Below are 22290 nucleotides of genomic sequence, written 5' to 3'. Positions count from 1 at the left end.
CTTCTGCCTGCAAAACAAAAGTTATCCGAAGTAGATTGGTCCCATGGTGTCAGTTATAACAATTTTATGAATAATATGCAAATTGGCTAAAATTCGATCGAGTTTTAAGTTTTGCCTTTATTATTCAAATTGTATTGCACCCACGAACATGAATCAAGTTTCATTCTGTTGCGGAAGGTCTATTCTTTGAAAAAAAAAAGCAAAAGTTCCGGTTTTCTCCCCAAAGTAGCTGGAGAAGAGGGGGCAAACTCCACATTTTTATGTTTTTTCATTGAAATTCGGGGGATGCAGCCCCCGCCCGTAACCCCCCTACGGTTGGGGCATCCAAATTTTACATGGTTGCATGCACCGATGTATTGCCTGCAAAACAAAAGTTATCCGAAGTAGATTGGTCCCATAGTGCCAGAGTTATTACGATTTTTCTCCATTATGTATACGAATTCAAATTTCCCGCTCAAAGCCTTGGCGACACTGGGCTTACTTTCGTCAGACCGCGCGGCGTACTAAGGGTTAATAGGCTTATGATTCACTAAAATAATAGAAGGTCAGACACCTTTAAACGACATATTTATTCATTGAAAAGAACACTGCTTGTGGCATAGCTGCCACCAAACATGAGCATTTCACTGTACATGACACAAAAAAGATATACAAAAGATTTTGTACTTACATATCAGCCATTTTCACACTATATCAATCATACCTGGGGCCGTACACACACTATTTCACTCTTTATCGCCACATCCCGACACATGGACAATTTTGGGGTACACCACACTAAAAATTTAATATTATGTGCTTCCTTGGTGTAGCAAAGGCTTTGGGGGAGTGATAAATGAGTTTTCCTGGCTTTTCTTGGATGGATGGCTAAGAACAACTTGGATATTCTCTGATATCCTATGGATGCTTCTATGGATGCTTCTATGGCGTCAGTTCTGCCGACCATGTGGTCTGGATTTCCACATGGGATGAGGGACACAAAACTCGCTATTTTGCTGAATTTTCACTGGGATCCTTAAATGCACTTGTGGACACAATATCCCACTTGGTCACACACACTTAGGCCTGTGTTTACTGTAACAGGACCTTAGATCCCTTTTCCCTTTATGTATCCTTTGTTGCTGGCACAGGTGGCCATTCACACACTGGATTTTACCAGCAACTTCCAGGTGACCTGCTCTCAGGTGGGTCTGTAATACAAGTGAGCTTGAATAGCAAGCTCAGAACACAATAGGCCATCTGAAAGTCTCCTCTGTGACGTCACAGCCTTGACGGCTTCTCATTGGCCAGCTGGAGTCCTTTGAGATCTTTCCTTGTCTTTGGGAGAATTGCCACTTTCTCCCACGAGATGGCAGAGTTATCAATTGCTTAAAAAGTATAAACAAAAGTGTTTTTTCAGCTTTTCTGGCTTAATTATGCCAGATAATTGCAAATGAGTTTACTTTTAATAAATTAGGCATTATTTTACCTATGGGTGAGTGTTATCTCTGATTTTCAGTAAAGAATAAAAGATTTAGTAAACATGTGATTTGGAGCACATGGTTTTTGTTCTCCAAAATGGCTACTGTTAGCCTAACAATGGTTGGTTCTTTATAAATAAAGCATTTCTACCCCTCCCATGAGTGACAACTGGTTGGTAAACATGACCCATGATTCTAATTGGGGGTGGGGGGTATAAGTTTCTGGGAAAATAGCTCTCACAAGCTTTCCCTGATGCCAACCTAATGGCCCTTGTACTTAGGTTGGCCTGTGGTTATTTGTGTGTGGGCATGTATGCCCAATGCTGATTGGTCATAATGAGTTAGGTTCATGAATGGCTTCCTATGTGCCAAATTTCAGAATTTTTAAAGGGGACCCATCTGAGATATTTAACTTCGAAAACTGTCAAAATTCAATGAATGGCCATGTTTGAACCCATGCTGTAAAAAAGGGGTGCGTTTCTAAGCACTGATATTTTATTTACAGACACCCTGCAGGTAGGTCTACACACGAAAAAAAAATCAAGCCTTAGACTAAACCCCTTCGTTAAAAAATTGGGCTTAAAAATGCAAATTTTTAACTATTGTTACCCCATTTTCCACCATAATTTTCGTACTTACAATGCAATTTCAAGCAAAACATACCTGAATATCACAAGAAGTATACTTCATTAGCTACAAAATGAATTTTGTTTGAGGTCTCTAGCTTTAATGGTTTTTGAGATATTAAGGTCTCTGTATACTGCTACATGAGCAAAAAAATCCATGCGCCATGTTGGAAAAATGGCTGCCCTAGGAGAACTAAAGACAATAATTTTTTTTGAACATTGGTTTTGATATCTAGAAACATGTACAAACCTATGTACTAAAAATGAAATTTTTCTAAAATGGTCATGCAACCACCATTGGATGGTTTGGCATGGAATGACCCTACCTTAATCACTGTGCATATTGCCATTTCACGTCACATTTCATTTCGGTGTTTTTAATGCAGAAACACTGGCAAGTATTTCCACCATGACACAGAATTCTAGCACATGTGTGCATGTCACAAAAGCCATTAGGCCGAAGATAAAAATGGCCAGGTAGATAAGGTGACCGATAGCGACTCAGAAAATGCTTTCGCACCTAAGCACCGTTTTGAGCAGGCCATTAGGATACTTTGATGGCATTTCCAATGCCCATTGTTGCCAAGAAAGCCTGATAGGAACTGCTGGTAGGACTTGAAAGTCATCTTAGCTCTATTAATGGGGAAATTTAGCTCTTTTGTACACATCAGGTTTGGCAACACTGCCAGGATGGCCGTAAGAGGCCAGGAGAAATGCATTAGGTTTATGGGACCATTATTTTATTTGTTTTCTCGGGAATATCAAACATCCAATGATGTAGAAAAGTACATGGGCGGAAAAAGGGCACATTGATCTATTTCATAGTAGAAGGAAAAGTCTAAACTCCCACCCATTTGATTAGCCATACCTTGAAGTTGATTCCCCATAAGGAATACATGGGATTCCAAAAATACTTATTAATCATATTTTTCGGACATCCTGTCTAGCTTACTAATCAACTTGAAAAACAGTTTCTACTTGCAACATGAAGAAAAATTCATACTCTCTTGCATACTAAACCCTTTTTTAAATAGCAGTGCCCAATCCGACTATATTGAAATAAATGCACAACTGGTGCGTAATTGACCCTCTTTACCTTAAGGGGCAGAGCATAGAAAAAAAAAGTTTGTACTCCTGACATAGATGGTACAGAACAAGCCTGATTTTTTTTTTCTTTTCAGTATTTTGTACAGTTTGAAATTTATTATGCCTTGACTATTATGTTTCTAATCCTTCATTGCAGGAAGTAATAGAAGCCATAGGAGAGTCAGCATTTAAGACTTCAGAGTATCCTGTGATTCTTTCTTTTGAAAACCACTGCAATCCTAGACAGCAAGCCAAGCTGGCTCAGTATTGCAGGGAGATCTTTGGAGATACGCTTCTGGACATCCCTCTGGAGTCACATCCAGTATGTATTGTCTCTACCTTAGGTTAGGTCCACATAAGCATTTTATCACCATTGTCTTCAGATGGCAAGAAACTGACAGCTTGATGGAGTCATTAGAAGTTGCTATTTGAGGTTGCAAGATCTGTAACATGAGTGATGAAGATTCTAGGACTGACCTGATCAGTATTGGAAAATATCACTTTGGTATTTTCCAATACTGACTGGGAATTGATTTGCACTGCTACATTTAATTTTATAGATTTCTATACCTTCTGATTTATGTACAGAAACATAGTTTTATACAGGATTCCCACTGGCCTGAAAAAGTCATGAAACTTTGAAAATACATCCAAAATCCTGGAGAAGTCAGTCCCCCCTTTCCATGAATTGGGAATGAAAGTGCATTTCATTATTTTTTGAACCAACATTTTGTTGTGAGGTATTCTATCAGCGGCGGCTCAAGGGGGACCAAGTTGAAACACGTGCAGAGGGTTAGAGAAGTCTCAGCGAGTAACATTTCCACCATGAGCCGGGAAGAAGGTGGCAGGGAGTGGTGTTAGCCAATGGGGTTAGCCCATAAGACACCAGCCGTGCCCGTTTTCGCTTGGCACAGCGAGGGAACTTTCGCAGTGTTGCCATCTTCAGAGATAAGTCTGTAAATACGACTGATTTGTAAGACCCGTTGGGGAAGTAATTCGTGAAAAGGGTACTATATACTTTTCTGCAAACTTTTGGAGAAACGAACCTAGTATTTTTCCAAAGTCAAATGAACATTTTGATAATAGATAATAGATGCACCTAGAGGGCCATCCAGACTTGATCACGTGGGCACTACCTATCATACTTGCCGTCGGCCGCCACTGTATTCTAACAGTTGGGCTGAAAAGTTCGTAGGCTAACATAGTAAAAAATATTTTTTTGACAAAATTCGATTTTATTATTCAATATAGTTGCCTTCGAGGGCGATACAACGATTATAGCGGTCATACAATTTTTCGATGCCATTTTTATAGTACGATTTCTCTTTAGCCTCAAAATAGGCCTCAGTTTCGGCGATTACCTCTTCATCAGTGCTAAATTTCTTTCCAGTGAGCATTCTTTTAAGGTCTGCAAACAGGAAAATGTCACTGGGGGCCAGATCTGGAGAATATGGTGGATGGGGAAGCAATTCGTAGTCTAATTCATATAATTTTGCCATCGTTTTCATTGATTTGTGACACGGTGCATTGTCTTGATGAAACAGCACTTGTTTCTTCTTCAAATGGGGCCGTTTTTTCGTGATTTCATCCTTTAAATGCTCCAACAACGCTATGTAATAATCGCTGTTGATGGTCTGACCCTTTTTGAGGTAATCGATGAATATAATACCATGCGCATCCCAGAATACTGATGCCATAACCTTGCCAGCCGACTGTTGTGTCATTCCACGCTTTGGATTCGGTTCATCACGTGCAGTGACTGTCGATTGGACTCTGGAGTGTAGTTATGGAGCCATGTTTCATCCATTGTAATATATCGACGGAAAAATTCATGTTTATTACGGATGAATATCGCTAAACATTGCTCCGAATCATCAAAACGTTGTTGCTTTTGATCGATTGTGAGCACGCGCGGCACTCATTTTGCACACAGCTTTCGCATGTTCAAATATTCATGCACAATATGTCCAACACGTTCCTTTGATATTTTTAAAGTCTCAGCTATCTCGATCAACTTCACTTTACGATCATTTAAAATTATTTTGTGGACTTTTTTGATGTTTTCGTCGGTAACAGCCTCTTTGGGGCGTCCACTGCGTGCATCGTCTTCGATGCTCATTTCGCCTCGTTTAAATTTAGCAAACCACTTCTCAACGGTTGATTTTCCTGGTGCAGAGTCCGAATAATGTTTATCAAGCCAAGCCTTGGCTTCAACAGTATTTTTTTTCGCCAAAAAGCAATGCTTTATTAACACACGAAATTCTTTTTTATCCATTTTTTCACAATAACAAAAGCTGCTTCACTCACAATGCTATATCTCAGGAACTAATTATCCGGCAGCTGTGAAATTTATACACGTATCTTTTGAAGGTTAGTACTAAGTAAAAATCACATGGATTTAATTCTAGTAACGCCATCTATGAGTCAGCCTACGAACTTTTCAGCCCAACTGTTATATAAAAATATTTTGTACCTAGATTAATTTTGTACAATATTAAATGGCAAGTCCAGTTTAACGCTTAAAATTTGGTTTTAGCACCACACAATGGGTCTGGATATTTATTTTTAAAATGTCTATAAAACCTGGAAAGGTTTGGGAATTTGATTTACCAAAATGAGTGGGAATCCTGTTAGCAGTTCATGTAATAATATATGTTGATAGTCTTGGTTTGATTGCCATTTCAATATGATATTTTATGCAGATTTTTAAAAGTGTTTGTGTTAATCTAAGTATGAAAGTGAAACCACCTCTTCTTTAACTTGTATCACTCTTTTTTTATAAATTCAAGTCCATCTCTGCTAATTTACAATAGTAAAAGGACCAAGGCCAATATCAACTTCTTTTCATTGTACTAATTTATTTTGTACAATAGTTTCTCTGTACTTTCAGTTGGAACCAGGTGTTTTATTGCCTTCCCCTAGTTTGTTGAAGAGAAAAATAATAATAAAAAACAAGAAGAAAGTGAACCGCAAAATGTCACTAGAGTCAAATGGTAGTTTTGAATACTCAGGCGAAGTGCAGGGTAATGGGGACATTGCACGTCCTTTTCTGGGAGAGAAAGATAAAGAGAACACGGAAGGAGAGGGTGAGTGTCTTGGCTTTCTCTTGTATATACTTCATTCAGTAGTAAGTGCAATTTTTGTTATAAACCCATTCATCCCCAAATTTTCAATGAAATTTCCTTTCATTTTGCTGCCTGGTACTCTACTTATTAGAAATAAAACTGCTGTGACATCAATTTTACATACATTTCAGGAATAATACTTCTCAGTGCACTTTTTCACTGAAAATGTCAACTTTTTATAAAACTGCCTACCAAGAATACTAGCACTAAATGAGTTTTTTTGATATTCAAAAATGTCATGACTTTGTATGTATAGTGATTTTTGTACTAAGAATTAAAACCACTGTAATAGCAACATTTCCGGTATAGTCCTGAATCCATTGTTCCACATAATCCACCCCCCCCCCCAAAAAAAAACGAGTTTTTTTTTCTGATAAGTACAATGTAATGTCCTGAAGCAGAAAACACTTGACCATTTCTTTAAAATGTAAGTTCAATATTGATTAACTATTTGTTTCCTATCATCATTGCTAATAGTACTGTACTCAGCAATGTAAGTACAATATTCGTAACAATTCTGCTTAATCCATTTTTCCATACTAGTTTTTTCTTACATTGTTTTTCTTTCACCTCTTCTGATTTTCCCTATGGCATTTCATTTTTATTAATTTCTTTACGACTGTTGACATGGCAAAGGTAAGGGTGTAATGCATTCTCTTCCACTCAACCATTCATTACAATATTTCATTGTACAGTGATGCAAAAGTCAGGTTTCATAGGAAAACAAATACGTCCATACATACATGCATATGTAGTTGATATAGTTACAGTACGTGTTCAATATGCGCACCATCTGCTTGAATGCATGCTTCAATTCCACGCTTCCAATTGCATATGATGAGTTACATCAAAATTTAGCTTATTCAATTCTGCATTAATCTATGCTAGCCATTTTTTTCTCGAGTATGCCATCTATTTTTTATCGCGAGAACAAAAAAGGGCCATTTTTTTTAGTGTTGCAAATGATCGCTATCTTTGAAATTATGTAAATGAAAAACTGGTTTTCTGATCGTTATGAAAATTTAGTAGGGTGCAGGCAAAAAGGTTTTAAACACAATTATTAATTTTCAGGTTTTCAAAATTTCTAAAAAAACACGTTATTTTCAATTTTGTCAAACAACTTTTTCTTGGTATTTTGTAGTCCTACATCTGTTTTTAAATTGCATTATAATTCTCAATTCACATTGCAAAACCGACTTTATACAGATTTTTATTCAGCGGAGTAAAGCTGTACGTGGAACTGGCAACACCACAAGCATTGAATTGCAGCACCCACCGGCAGTTTCCGCTATTCAACGGACATTGCTGTGTGCCATGTTCCCATGTTCCGCGAACATCTTTACTCTGATTAATAAAAATTGTATAAAATCTGTTTTGCCATGTGAATTGACAATGATAATGCATTTTAAAAACAGATGCAAAGAATTCCAAGACAAGACTAATATTGTATTTATAGGACTACCCAATACCAAGAAAAAGTTATGTGGCAAAATTGGAAATAACGGTTTTTTGAGAAGTTTTGAAAACCTGAAAATTAATAATTATGTTTAAAACCTTTCTGCCTGCACCCTACTAAAATTTCATAACGATCGGACAACCTGTTTTTGATTTACAGAATTTCAAAGATAGTGATTGTTTGCAAAACTACAAAAAAACGACCCTTTTTTGTTCTCACAACGATAGAAAATACATGGTATACTAGAGAAAAAATTTTCTAGCATAGATTAACGCAGAATTGAATAAGCTAAGTTTTGACGTAACTCGTTTTTATGTAGGTCTACTGGTTAATTTTTAATTGGAGTCCAAACTCTAGTATCTATAATTTTTAATCCGATAGTAGTGTCTAATTCAACAAGTTGAAGAGGAAAGGAAAACTGTTGTGGTACTTATGTACAATATCTTTTCTTCAAATCTTCTCTTGACCACTCACTCTGCAAAGCATGTGAAATATTAATGACTGTCAGACATGAGAATTACCCTTGTTTAGCCTGCTGAGGGTGGGTTGGTAGGGACCGAAATGCCTGAAGAAGATTTGAAGAAAGGCATACATAGTATCATGATTTTTTTTCTAACTTATTGTATTGAATATTCATGGTAATGCATCCTTTACAAATACTTTTTTCAGTATTGGCAAATATGGCTTATCGATAAGAGCCACGTATTTATGCTGAATAAAAGATGAAGATTTCGGTTCAAAAACTGGGCACATTTCAGGATCAAAAGTGGTATATAAATTGGTATTTCAGTGTTAAAATGGTGAACATGACCCTAAATTTGATCCTAAAAACTCCACTTATTACACAAACTAAAGATATCCCTTCTAATAGTATATTTATGTAGGTTTTTTAGTATTAAGTTTATTCCAGTGTAAAGGAGTCCATTTTTGCTTCTCAAGTATTTACAGCACAATTAATAAACATGAACATTATAGCATGTTATTTCACATGTTGTGTTTCCTCTACATATTCATGTAAAACTACCAATAATTTTAACGATCTGATATATATAAATTGATGATAACACTGGTCTACAAAAAAAATATTTGTGAATGTTACAAGAACAAAAGAAGGTGTTTCTAGAAGTTGCTGAGCCCCTGAATGCAGATCTAATTTCAGAATTTCTCCATCGGGCTCAGATTTCCAGTAAAAATGTTTTTTGTATTTTCCTACCTCAGCCTATGTTCTATGTGTATTGGTCGAAAGGACTCGCTTTCACAAAAGTGCTACAAATGTAAAAGGTAATAAATCTGTGTCAGTATACAAAGGAATGAAGCAAATGAGTAACATGGAAGTGTATAAACATATCTAAAAATGTTTCCTTCCCGATTTCCTACGAAACTTTACCTCGAGAACATCTCTTCGTAAGGTCCAGCAGTAGTCGGACAGCATTGCGGCACTCCGTTTCCCTTAATACCGCTTTTCCATTAGAGCAATGCCTTGGTGAAACCGTTCACCGTGTTCGTCACTAACGGCACCAAGATTAGTTGTGAAGAAGTCCAGATGATTATTCAAGAAATATAATTTGAGAGACATGTTGCATCCCATACGTTGGTATGTACAATATCGCGATACTTCTCTGCTTTATCTTTTTACATACACTTGTAAAAGACAACCATGCCATTTTTTCAACATCTGTTAAATGTTGAATGAAATTCTCATCATTCATCAATTCCTTTATTTGAGGCCCTACAAATATTCCTTCTTTAATTTTGGCATCGCTGATTCTTGGGAATTTCCGTTGCAAGTACATGAATCGTTGTGAAGTTCTGTCCATGGCTTTCACAAACTTTTTAATTAGTCCCAATCTTATGTGCAGAGGAGGGAGATACACATTTTTGGGGTCAACAAGAGAAGTGTTCTCCACATTCTTCTGTCCAGGCACTAATTCACTGCGAAGAGGCCATTTTTTCCCACAATAGTGATGCTTTGTGTACCCAAGCTGCATACCAAGCAGAATTGCAATTACCTTCAGATAACCGCATATGTCACTATTGTATTTCTCATATTGGATATTTGTCAGAAGCTGTTTCAAGTTTTCATACGTCTCCTTCATGTTAACAGCATGAGCAATTGGTACTGATGGAAATTTGTTTCCATTATAGAGAAGTACAGCTTTCATACTAACTTTGCTGGAATCGATGAAAAGACGCCAATCGTGTGAACTGTATTCATGGCTAAGACAATCCATAACGGATGAGATGTCATTACAAAAAAAAATGTCTCCTTCATGGGAGAAATATTCTGAGAAAATTGTATGGCAGTCACGAAAAAAACAGACTTTCGTATCGCAAGCGAGGAGATTCCAACCTTTCAGTTGCGATGCTAAAAGTTCAGACTGTTGCTTAGACAAATGTAAATCCCGCGCAAGATCGTTCAGATCACCTTGGGACAATAAGTGTGGCTCCATTGATGAACCGGACACTTTAAATGTTGGGTCAGCAGTTTCTTCACCTCTTGCACTTTCTTCCCCGTGTTGGTCACGACATTCATCTTCACTCACAGTCACATTCTCAGGAAGCTTTGGTACCGGCAATTCTTCACTGTGACATACAGGTCTCATGGCTGATAGTAAATTTGGGTATAGTTGCCGCGTTCATTGGTTCCCCAGGCGGCTGCCTTTGGAATCGTACCCTGCCCGCCCCTCTTCTAATGAGCCACCGCCTCCTTAGCAAGACCACCCCAACAAAGCTCCAGGCAACGCGTTGTTGCCATGCTTTAAGAGGGCGACGGAAGGAAGTCGACGCGCTGCACTCAAAGCATGTGACATAAATAAATAAATCGACACATATAATTAATTATGGTGTTTCATTATTTCTGTGACCCGAAAATACATCATAATAATCATGCGATTCGTCCAATCTTGCAAAGCATTTTATAACGTTTAGGCTAATAGAATTTAATGTGGACCAAGTCTCGTCCAAGTAAATGAGTTTGCAACCATCTGAACGCGGCTCCTGTAGTCTCCGTAGATAACCGGTATCTCCAAGCAACAATTCTCGCCGATTCCATTATTACATTCTTCTTCCTTAAGCGACCAAACCGAAAACCAAGATTTTTTTTATTAGTTCTCGAAGCGTTGTTTCTTCATAAGGGAAGTCCGACACACTTTATAAAAGTTTCAATAGTTCACTCACTGTCGGTGACTGTCCTTTACTATAGAACTTGTAAATCTCGCGTCTAATGAAATCACAAGCAAACTTGTCCACTTTGCTAAATTTTCTCTTTTTATTTCCAGGCTTCTTTGGTGTGACTGGACCTCTCCGAATCACATTTCGCACGGTTTTTCTGTCTAACTTTATTATTTTGGCTGTCTCTGCAATGGCTCCTTTTCCTAGCTTTTTCTTTTCGACATATTCGTGCACATTACACACAAATAACTGACTTTGTTCAACGTTTTGGTTTTGGATACTTTTCTGTTCGGTGCTCTGGAAGTGCTTGGTTGAGGATTATCTTGGTTTGTTGGATGATCTGGAACTTCGGTTGAGTCCCACGGTCGCCACATGTCGATACAAACTCTGTTTTCCCGTAATATTTCTAAGATATAACAATAACCTAGATTAAAAAAATACACTTTGTCAATCCCCGAGAATACGAACTCGCATACGCATCTCACACTGCTCTCTTGTTGCGGAGTTTGTGAAAAGCGACGAAGAGGCCTTTGGGGGAGGAAGTGACTTGGCAACGTCCAGCCTGTTGACAGCATGCTCACCCTGCACGCGTCCCAGTATTGCAATATTCTCGAGGGTGGGAGGATCAGATTTCCAAAGGAAACCAGCGCGCTTTGATGCCGCCTGGGGATCCAAAGAACGAGGCAAGTATATTGCACAATGTTCCTTGTTTTCGACGTGATTCCAGCTATTTTGGTCAGGCAGAAAGAACAGTCTGTTGTGTGATCTGATGGTTCCCTCCAAACCATGGGAACAGCAAACGACATGTGACGTGATCCTTTTAACCAGCTTGTCAGAAGTGTAACACAGGTCAAACAGCATATGTGGGAGGCCCATGTTTTGTCTTGGTCCCCAACTTTACACCCAAAATAAAGTTCGTAACACTTCTTTATAAGAGGGGTAATTCGTCGCTTTTGTGACTTAAATGTCAACTCTCCACATATATAACAAAATGAATTGGGGCTATTTACGCAGGTACGAGGCATTTTCTTATGCACCAACACTACACACGACTTCTGAAACTTCAAATCACAACCTAATCAAAGGCAGTCACTTCCCACTAAGTCAGAACTCACAATGCGAGACGCACATGACAACAAACAACACTGCGATTCTACGTGTTCGGACATGACTCATCGACAGTGTTGCCATGCCTCTCTCTTTTTCACAATTTGGTTTGTTGCAATTGGAGGAAGGTCCCAGGCCTTAGGAATGTGTTGGTCATTCTATTGTCATATAATGACTGTAATTCAACAGTATCTGTAGAGTAAATATAGGTTAAACCACAGCCCAATAGGCAGAATTTTCATGAATTTCATTAGGTACAGGTTAGTGTGTAACAAGAAAACTGAGCCCGACAGGAAAAAACTGATTTCATTTTTGAATTCAGCACCATCGACTTACCTTAGAACACCATTCACATTCCTTGTAACAAATTTCATGTTGACCAGTGTAATTTGGTGAAGGAATCAGTCTTTCTGTTGTACACTGGAACAACCATTTTTATCATTTTTATGGAATTGAGATGAAACATTGTGGTTCTTCATGGAATATTTGCAATTTTATATTAAATTGGTATCTGTAGTTTAAAAAAAATGAGATTTTATACACTATATATTTTCACTGAAATGTCAATTTATGTACTGAATTTGAGTCGGTGTTTGTACTAAAATTTTTCTTTTTACCACCAATTAATATTTATAGTTTTGAGTTATCAATATAGGTATGTAAGTTTTATAAAATGCTTGATCAGTAAAATTTTATGTATTGGTATAACTCTACTAAATATTAATGTGTAAATGTCATCTCGTAGAACTGATTGAGGAGAACACCATAGACCCAGAAGAATACATTGATGTATTGAAACTGGAAGACAAGGTGGTTGTCGTTCCTAGTAAAGATGAGTCAGAGGCTGGGGCAGAAATTTCAGCTCTTGTTAACTACATTCAGCCTGTGCACTTTGCTTCATTTGAAGAGTCAGAAGGTAAGCAGTTTTTAAGCTTTAGAAGCATTACATCTCCCCATGTTACTTGCGAAAGAATGTAATTTTCACCTTTTGTTTCGCTGTGATGACCATTTTTGAGAGTTGCAGAAATGTGATGGGCAAATTTCCTTCTTCCTCTTGTTGGTTATAGAAGAGGTGCCTGTGTTCTTAACAATATGACCAGTCATATATTTATTTGGGCTGAGATATTAATCCATACTCTATTAGCACTGATAGATTAATCTGTACTCTATTCGCACTGGTAAATGAAGACATACCGATATCTCTGTAAAATTGCCAATAACTTTATCAATCTGATATTTTTATGTTGTTGAGAAGTGCCACTAACACTGGGATTTGGTGCTAGGAACAATTCAAGTGATGAATTTAGGAATTAATGTTGTTAAGTTGCCTATCATGATATCATCGTCTCATCCAGGCGGTGAGCAAAGAGAAAAATTATTGAACTTGAGCAAACACTCCAAATCATGCTTCACACTCCAGCTCTTGATCTTGGCTATATACAGGGTGTTCTGCAATTCCCCTTACAAACTCCTAGGGGTAGTAGAGGTTACTGAGTAGACAATATTTGGAATAGGAACCCATGTCCGAAAACTTACCATTTCCATGTTACAGCCATGACAATGTGTCGGATGTGCGTGCGTTGGTATGGAACCGGTAGACAGTACATGATGTCAGAAGATCACCTGATGACCTAAAGTGTAAACATTTATTACAACCATGCCAAATGAGGTGTTACATAAGGTACAGAATTGAATGACGTGTGACTCAGTACATAATACAAACAAATTTATTTGGTAACAATGCCAAGCAAACAAAAAAAGAAACATACTATTCATTGATAACAATAACACTTTTGTCGACAGTAGAACGCAACAATTTGTTTCTGTCTTCTTCACTGGATGTGTCGCATACGGCACTGCTCAACTACAACAGTGGCTCGATCTGACGACCACCAACGTCGTTGCACACATTGTATCGACGAATCATGTTCCGGTACACTCGCTCCATCACACCTGGTGTCCTGTCAATCTCTTGTGCAGCTACCATAACTCGTGCCAGCAGTTCTTCCTCTGTCTCTACAGGATTGATTGATTGATTGATTGATTTAGTTTATTTTACTTCGCGTTTTGTGCCTCTTGGCTAATTTGCGAAGATGGGGATGAGTGATGAAATGATGAAATTGATGAATGGACAGTCACAAACAACCAGGCCCGACCAGGATTCGAACCCGGGACCCTTGGCGTCGCAGCGCGATGTGCTAACCACTCGGCCACAGGGTTGGGCTGTCTCTACAGGAGTCTCGTACACCATACTCTTCATACGACCCAACAAAAAAAAGTCCAATGGCGTTAAATCCTGAGTTTGGTGGGGGCCATGCAATTGGACCACCTCGGCCTTTCCGTCTTAGCCCGAATCTTCGGTTAAGATGTCTCCGAACATCACGTCTAAAGTGACGTGGTGCGCCATCGTGCTGAAACCACAGTTCCTGACGGACGTTCAATGGCACAGCATCCAAGAACAGGGCCAATTCTTCCTGTAGGAAGATCAAGTACGCGGCACCCTTTAGCCTGGCTGGAAGAAGGTACGGTCCGATCACATGACCTTCCAGAATACCTGCCCACACATTGATAGCAAATCTGTGCTGGAATCCCTGGACATGCATCACATGAAGGTTTTCGTCTGCTCAGACATGGCTGTTTCGAGAATTGAGAACACACTCCCTAGTGAATTTACATTCATCTGTAAATGTCTGGGGCTCGTCGATGCAACGGTGCAGAAACCACGTGCAGAAGTTAACATGTGGTACAAAATCAGCTGGCATCAAAGCCTGTACCCTTTGGTGGTGGTAAGGATGTAGTTGTTGCTCATGCAGAACCTCCCACACGATGCTGCGAGAAACACCCATTGCACGTGCAATTGTTCACGTACTTGTTGACGGGTCCTGTTCAACGTGGTGCAGTACAGCCTCTTCCAATTCGGGCATGCGGCATCTCTTTGGAGCACCACAGTACTTCCTGTCAGCGGTGAAGGTATCTCATTCTTGGAGTCGTCGTGTAATGCTGGCAAAAAGAGTATGCAATTGAAGTCGCACGTTGTGGATAACGCTCTTGATACAGCCGACGAGCTGCTCTTTTATTCCATTCCGCTGAGCCATGCACAAGGATCATGTCCGTGTATTCTGCAAACGTGTACTCAACCTTGTTCATCGGAGATGCACAGGCTCGTGAATGGGGCTCCAGGCAGGATACCGCGACAGGGTAGACGTCACGTGCCATCAGATGATCTTCTGACGTCATGTACTACCTACCTGGTTGCATACCAACATAGGCACATCCAACACATTGTCAAGGTTGTATCACGGAAACGGTACACTTTTCACTTTAAAGTAATATTATATATTAATTAATCAAAGACAGTATATTTGTTATGTTTCCGGACATGGGTTGCTATTCGCAATATTGTCTACTCAGTCCCCTCTACTAGCCCTAGGAGTTTGTAAGGGGAATTTCCGAGCACCCTGTATGTACTTGGGTGGCCCTCTTCAAATGAATATTCTTTTTGGATCCATCCCTTATATTTATTGCCCCTTTGAGTCACCTGATTAAGGAAAGTTTTGCTGCCTTTGCACTTTCAATTTCAATAACAGAGCATTGCCTTCAACACAAAAGCACACCTGGCAGTGTGATGAGGCAATTGAGCTATGCTGAGCTTGACATCATAAATTATCAACAAGATTATGTTGTCCCACATCAGTGTAGACACACAAGTAAGGGTAAGTTTTTTTAGCTCTATCTTTCACCACATCAGGATGCCTCAGAAGATTTGGTCTTAAAACAGGATAAAAGATAAAAAGGGCGTTAAAAAGGTGAAGTTCGATAAGTTTGTTAGAGAGCAGTTACATTGTCACAATGTTTACTCTTTCATTTCTGGCTGGAAACTAGCCTTAAAGGCCCATGAGGGTGCTAAGGTAGGGCTCCACACACTTGATCCCAGCACTAGTGGAGGTGGCTGAAATTGCCCACCCTGGGAATGGAACTTGAGTCTCCCATCTGACAATCAGACACCATACTGGCTTGACTACTGGATTTCTAAAGGTACCTACCAATTAATGGAATATCTTCATTTATCTTTCCAGCAAAACGTATGCATTTTGAAATGTCATCCTTTGATGAGAAGGAAGCAACCATGCTGTTGAAGGAGAGGCCAATTGACTTTGTAAACTACAACAAACATCAGTTGAGTCGTGTGTATCCATCAGGAACAAGATTCGATTCTTCAAATTTCATGCCGCAGATATTTTGGAATGCAGGATGCCAGCTGGTAGCTCTCAACTACCAAACAATGGGTAAGTGGTTTAACATTGTATATGCTTATGATGGTTTTATTGATCATTGCTTAAATTTGTTCATCTGTTTTTGGCATAGTATCAATCTTGTTTCCACTGTTCTGGTTCTTTTGTGCTCTAACTCAACTCCCAAAAATCAGGATCTGTTCCAAGGTACTTTTTAGCTTTGCAAGGGAAATTCTATGGTGTCATCTTTCTATTTTTAACTTTGTTAATCATTTTACCTCTCTTACTCATCCTTTAAGTTAGTTTATGTGATCAGTATCGTTTGAAAAATTAATAACTGATACAAACCAAGACTTCAATGGGGCCTGGCTATCTCACAAAGTCTACAAAAGTGCTGCACAACACTCTTGCATAGTCCAAATATCCAAGAAATGATGCAAAATGCTTAATTTTCATTATTATTGCAACAGCATTGTCTGGAGAAATTGATTTTGTGACAAAATGATTTTATCCCATGTGAAATGATGAATATAATGAAGCAAAATTCTGTAGTGATTTTGTGATAAAATGATTTTATCCCATGTGAAATGATGAATATATTGAAGCAAAATTCTGCTAGATCTACAGTATAATTTTAATGGATAAGTTATACATTAGTATTTGTTCAAAACACAAAAAAAACAAAACACAAACAGCACGATAAAAAGCACTTTAGAAGTTCTTCCGAGCTTTCGATTCCATCTCAGAATCATCATCAGGGCTGGTCAAGGGGTGACGGAAGTTCCGCTGGTGCTACTCGCTGTGTCAATCACGTCCCTTCCATCGCCCCTTGGCCAGCCCTGATGATGATTCTGAGATGGAATCGAAAGCTCGGATGAACTCCTAAAGTGTTTTTTATCGTGCTGTTTGTGTGTTTTTTAGTGTTTTTTAACAAATATGTTGCCGGCACATGACGTAAGAAGTTTTCTACTGTCTTATTCATTAATATTGATAAATTTCCAGAACTACTTCAATTGTCAATTATCATTGTCAGAGGGAATCTGTAAGGTGATATTAGTTCAACATTAGTATTTTTAATGTTTTACCTATGTAGAATATACCGTGAGAAAAGTTCTGGAAACAGGGTTGATTCTTCTCGTTAGCTTTTTACATATTTGCACAAGCAAATGGTGCAGTGGTAGCATTGTCACCTTGTAATTAAGGGGTCCTGGGTTCGATACCTGGTGGCGGCACATAGTGGTTCAGATCCCACTTTAAACTGTAGGTCCAGTCCCGATTAGCCTTACTGTGCACAAAGCAGACTTAAAATACCAACCCAAACTCAAACTTATTGTAGAAAAATATGTATTTTTTGTGATAATACTTTGACTAACCTTCAATGTATTATATCTTCCAGATCTAGGCATGCAGTTGAACCTGGGTATATTTGAATACAATGGTAGATGTGGTTACCTCTTGAAACCTGAGTTTATGAGGAGAGAGGACAAGAGCTTTGATCCTTTTGCAGAGTCTATAGTGGATGGTATTATTGCTGGCACAGTGTTAGTCAAGGTAATGTGTTTCTTCCCAGTTCAGTTTTAATTAGGCAGCTGTTTATAATATATCATTGTTGCTTAATTGGATTATATAGAAAGAGAAATATAATGCTTTTATTTAAAGAATTACATGTGTATACAGTGGAGTGGATTACATATATCTCAATGTTACATTTTCCTGCATTATGTGAGGGGAAGTAAAAAATTATCCCCACTTCTACCATAACTTTCTTTAGGTTGACCACACTGCCTTCAGCGCTCACATGCTGAAAGGTGGTTATGTGGACGAACTACAAAAAAAGTATACATACCCCCTTTTTTTTTTCCAAAAATTCTGGGCACACCACTGTTAGTCATGGTTCTGCATGCAAAATCATCCATGACAACCTTCAGATCACTGATCTCTGTTTATCCTTCATGCATGTGGAGCAGTCATGGTTACTTAGTAACAAAAGAAAGAAGAATGGAACTATTAAGGTAAAACCTCGGCCACATAACCACAAGAGTACCACCTTGTAGTGCGCTATTGGGGAAGGCAGTGTGGCCAACCTAATGAAAGTTATGGTGAAAGTGCAGATATATATATATTTTTTTTTACTTACCTTCGTAGATTCAGTCCTCATGGTCCTAGTAGAGTATATACTCTGTCCCAGCTATTTCTGGAGCAAGGCCACGCATAGCATCTGAGAAGGGGAGGAAATAAAAATTGAAGTGGGCAGAGCAAAGCAGTACATGCTGCTGCAAAGCCTTATAACTCTAGTCGCTCCCCCCTTCAAGCAGTACTGTTTTCCCTCACGTGTTCTGTAACGTTCATGTTCGCAAGGTGCTTTTATTTTCAAGTCGTGACTGGGCTTGATCGTTATTCTACTACCTCAAAAGCCGTGGTCTGGTTTAAGCACCTTGGTATAAGTTACAAAATTAATTGGGTGGAGGTTACTTGTCGCGTTGTTTGCGACACCTCAAAGTTGCTATGAACTTAACTTTTTTTCTTAAATTTAATTTGGGGATAAACACAATAATATTGCCGTTTACAAGTCGATCCTGAAAATTAAGAATGCAGTGCAGCCACAAGTTTCCAAAATGTGTTATATGCTACAGTAAAGCTTATGATAACCTAGAAATATTTACCTTCACCAAAGTACAATTTTTTCTAACTACAAATGCACCTTTTTTTACTCTTCGTTTTCTGTTATCGAAGTACGCAGTGATTAGGGAAAATTTCAGCGCAAATGAAGTCAAAAACAGAGGTCCAATTTTTAATAATTCTATGACGACGTTTATTCAACATTAAAGGTTAACAACAAAACGAATATAATCCTTTCTTAATTACCATAACAAGATTACGTCAAGAAAACCATTAACAACGTTCTTCATTAACATTTAGGATAATATTGGCAAATCCAAATCGAACAAGAAATTACATCCTTTTTGACGTTGACTATGTACAATTTGTTTAAACAATTTATCTCATTTATCACTATGCTTATGTTTCTAGTTCAAATAATCTTAAGCAACTATTCAATAAAAGGGTTCAAAAATTTGGAAAATCAGCAAAATTGAAGAATCTACAATTTTTGTCAACTTGCTTTCCTATCTACGCTTCAACCATTTTCAGTGATATAGACTAAATCAAAAGTAATATTACTCTTTCAAAACAGTCGCCATTATTATTATAGATTCATAAACTGTAAAACGACACATACTAAGAAATATGAGACAAATTTACACAAACCCTTTTATTCCCCCTTTTTTTTTTCGTCGAAGATGCCTTAGATGCTCATTCGGAACTAATGTAATTGAATTACTTCGCACAATTTGCCAGTAAATTGACGGAATGCAAAAATGGGGGAAGGAGGGAATTGTGGTGTTGAAAGACTTCGTCACGATTACTTCAAGTACATATTTGTGACGGGTTTACCAAAATCCTACAAGTCTCTCCACAAAAATAAAAACGAACATGCTAAAGAACTGCCAATATCAAATAGTTTTGCACACGCGTACTAAGATCACCATTTTTACTTTCGTATATATGTTCAAACTGACGAGGTTCAACGCAAGCATGTGACATACCAGTAATTTTACGACGTGCTGCAATCAAATTACGACTTCGTGATATTTTACAAGTTCCAATACTATCGATTATCTAGCCAACACATATGTATATTTATGTATGACGTAAGATGGAACTTCCTCGCTGACAAAATAGTGATTTTACCACTTGATGCAAATCTTCCGAAATTTGAGAGTTTTTTTTTTTTTGTCAAGTAAAAATCTGCATTTTTCACTCTCACCACAATTCTCCAAAAACAACAATATCCATTGCCTACCTTGGTTTTATGTGTGGTAAAGTTCCAAGTTCTGAAAGGGGACGACTTCCTTCACTTTTGGGTAGACAAATCCACATGGGTGCGTGTACCTCGTAGTTAGAATCTGAAGTAGCTCATTTGCCCATTTCCAATATCACTCCTGCTGCAAACTGTTAAATGGCCCGTTCCATTCCATGCGTCAATTCGGCGACTGGTACCATATTTGAAATGTTACGACGTCTATTTTACATCGAAGTCCCGTGATTTACATTCAACAAACTTAAGGCAATTCATCACGAGTTCCTGAAGAACAAGTCCAGACGATAAAGTTCAAACTACATCCCCGAGAAACATTTGCAGTGGAGCGTGTGAATAATGACTGTTGGCGATATCAAGCTTGCTGTGCACACGCACATACCCCTACTCTTTCACTTCCTGGTTACGTCCGTGTTCCAGATGGCATGATTACGACGAGATATCTCACGAATAGTTAGTGGTGCCAACTGTCGGAAGTTCAGGGAATTAAAAGGAAATGTGATTTTTTATCACTTATTTTGAGCGGAGCACTTTCCAACATGCAGAGTTGGAAGTTGTACGATTTTGCTATCTGAATAAATCGCTACAGTTCATGGTGGAGCAGTCTTGCATCACTACTTGCGCAGAGACTTGTTTTTGTTCACCTGCTCCAGAGAAAACTGGGCAGGGTATAATATTAAAAAAAATTCCTGCACTTTAAGTTTTTTGTCTTTATTCCTTGAAAAATATAAGATAAAAGTTTACTGTATTAATTTAGAATATAATCTACAAAATTTGTATAAAATAGTCTTACGTGAGTGAGTATAGAAACTAGATTTCGAAACTACGTTTCGGGGTTCGACTGCCCCCTTCCTCAGGTTCTTTTTCCTATAGGCACAAATCATTTTATGCTGTGTCAAGAGTGTTAAAAGGATTAGGTTAAAAGGTTTGGTTAAAAAACACTTGTTAAAAAACAGGTCACCATTCCTTTAAAACCCCAGTTAAGAATCCTGCTTTAAGGTGTTCCCCATTCTCCGTAAGACCTCTTTTCCCGGGATCCTATTAAATTGGCTAAACACATTCCGTTGTTCTGCTAGTTCAGAACTAGTTCAGAATATTATACAGTGAGAAACCCGCACAATACGTAAATATGTACGTAATTTAGAAATTTGTATTTGTAGTATTTGATCCAGAGGTAATTTATCATTTCACATCTTTACACGTGTTGCTGTACATGTACAGTATAGCCTGCATCTGTCACAAAGTGGTAAGTGACCAGTGCTGCGGGGCCAGAGGCAACAGGTTCAAACCATGCAATCCCATTGTGTTTCACCTGTTCATTATTCATGATCATTGTTGCAATTAATCCAAGAGGTAGACACCCAAATAAACAAATTAGAAACAGGGGGTGGGTGGTAAAATAGTTCATGGGAAACATTTGGAATTTGTTTCGTTAGTTGTGTATTTGCATGACGGATGGAGAGACAATGAGTAGCCTGTGGAGATGAGTACCCCATGGACAGTTGGGAGTGTGCAACAGCATAAAAACAGACTATTATTAGAGCCACATATTTCTAGTAAATTAAAGACAAAGATTTCAGTACAAAAACTGGCCATGTTTCAGGATCAAAAGTGGTATATAAAATGGCATTTCAATGTTAGAATGTTGAATATAACCCTAAATTTGATTTAAACACTGCACTTATTACATAAAATAAACTTTTCCCTTCTATTACCACAGAGCATTAAGTTTGTTCCTGTTGAAAGGAGTCCAGTTTTGCTTCTAAAATGTTTATAACGGAATTTTTTTTTTCCATGATTTCCATAACCCACAGGATAATTCAGACTTCAGAAAGTGTCACATCAGTAAATAAACTAAATTTCACGTTTAAAAGTGTTTCCTTTTTTGCATTCTGCAGTTCATTTTGCATCAAAGCATGATAGGACAATGCACCTCACACTTTCAAAAACATGAAAAATGAATATTACAGTGTGTTATTTCACATTTTGTGTTTCTGTCAAAAATGAAATATGCATGCCTCTTAACTACATTATCATACAGTGCCTTTTGTGCGCAGTACAGATGTAGGAATGGACCAACTGAAATTAATTCACAAGTATTCTGAACAATAGTAGCATGTATGGATTACCAGCATTGCTGTTGAATATTC

At 38.2% G+C, this 22290-nt stretch overlaps 1 protein-coding gene across 1 annotated transcript in view; it reads left to right on the top strand.

Annotated features, from left to right (window-relative positions):
* The window catches only part of Plc21C (Phospholipase C at 21C), a 104588-nt gene that overhangs the window by 31413 nt on the left and 50885 nt on the right, over positions 1-22290 (top strand). The window contains exons 11-15 of the mRNA XM_083122433.1: positions 3330-3494; positions 6063-6258; positions 12777-12947; positions 16108-16317; positions 17660-17814. Coding sequence (XP_082978559.1) covers positions 3330-3494; positions 6063-6258; positions 12777-12947; positions 16108-16317; positions 17660-17814 — 897 coding nt within the window. The remainder of the gene's footprint in view (positions 1-3329; positions 3495-6062; positions 6259-12776; positions 12948-16107; positions 16318-17659; positions 17815-22290) is intronic.

Source organism: Lepisma saccharinum, chromosome 5 (assembly GCF_977018435.1).
Source record: "Lepisma saccharinum chromosome 5, izLepSacc3.1, whole genome shotgun sequence".
Classification (NCBI taxonomy): domain Eukaryota; kingdom Metazoa; phylum Arthropoda; class Insecta; order Zygentoma; family Lepismatidae; genus Lepisma; species Lepisma saccharinum.
This window is presented reverse-complemented; position numbering and strand designations above follow the sequence as displayed.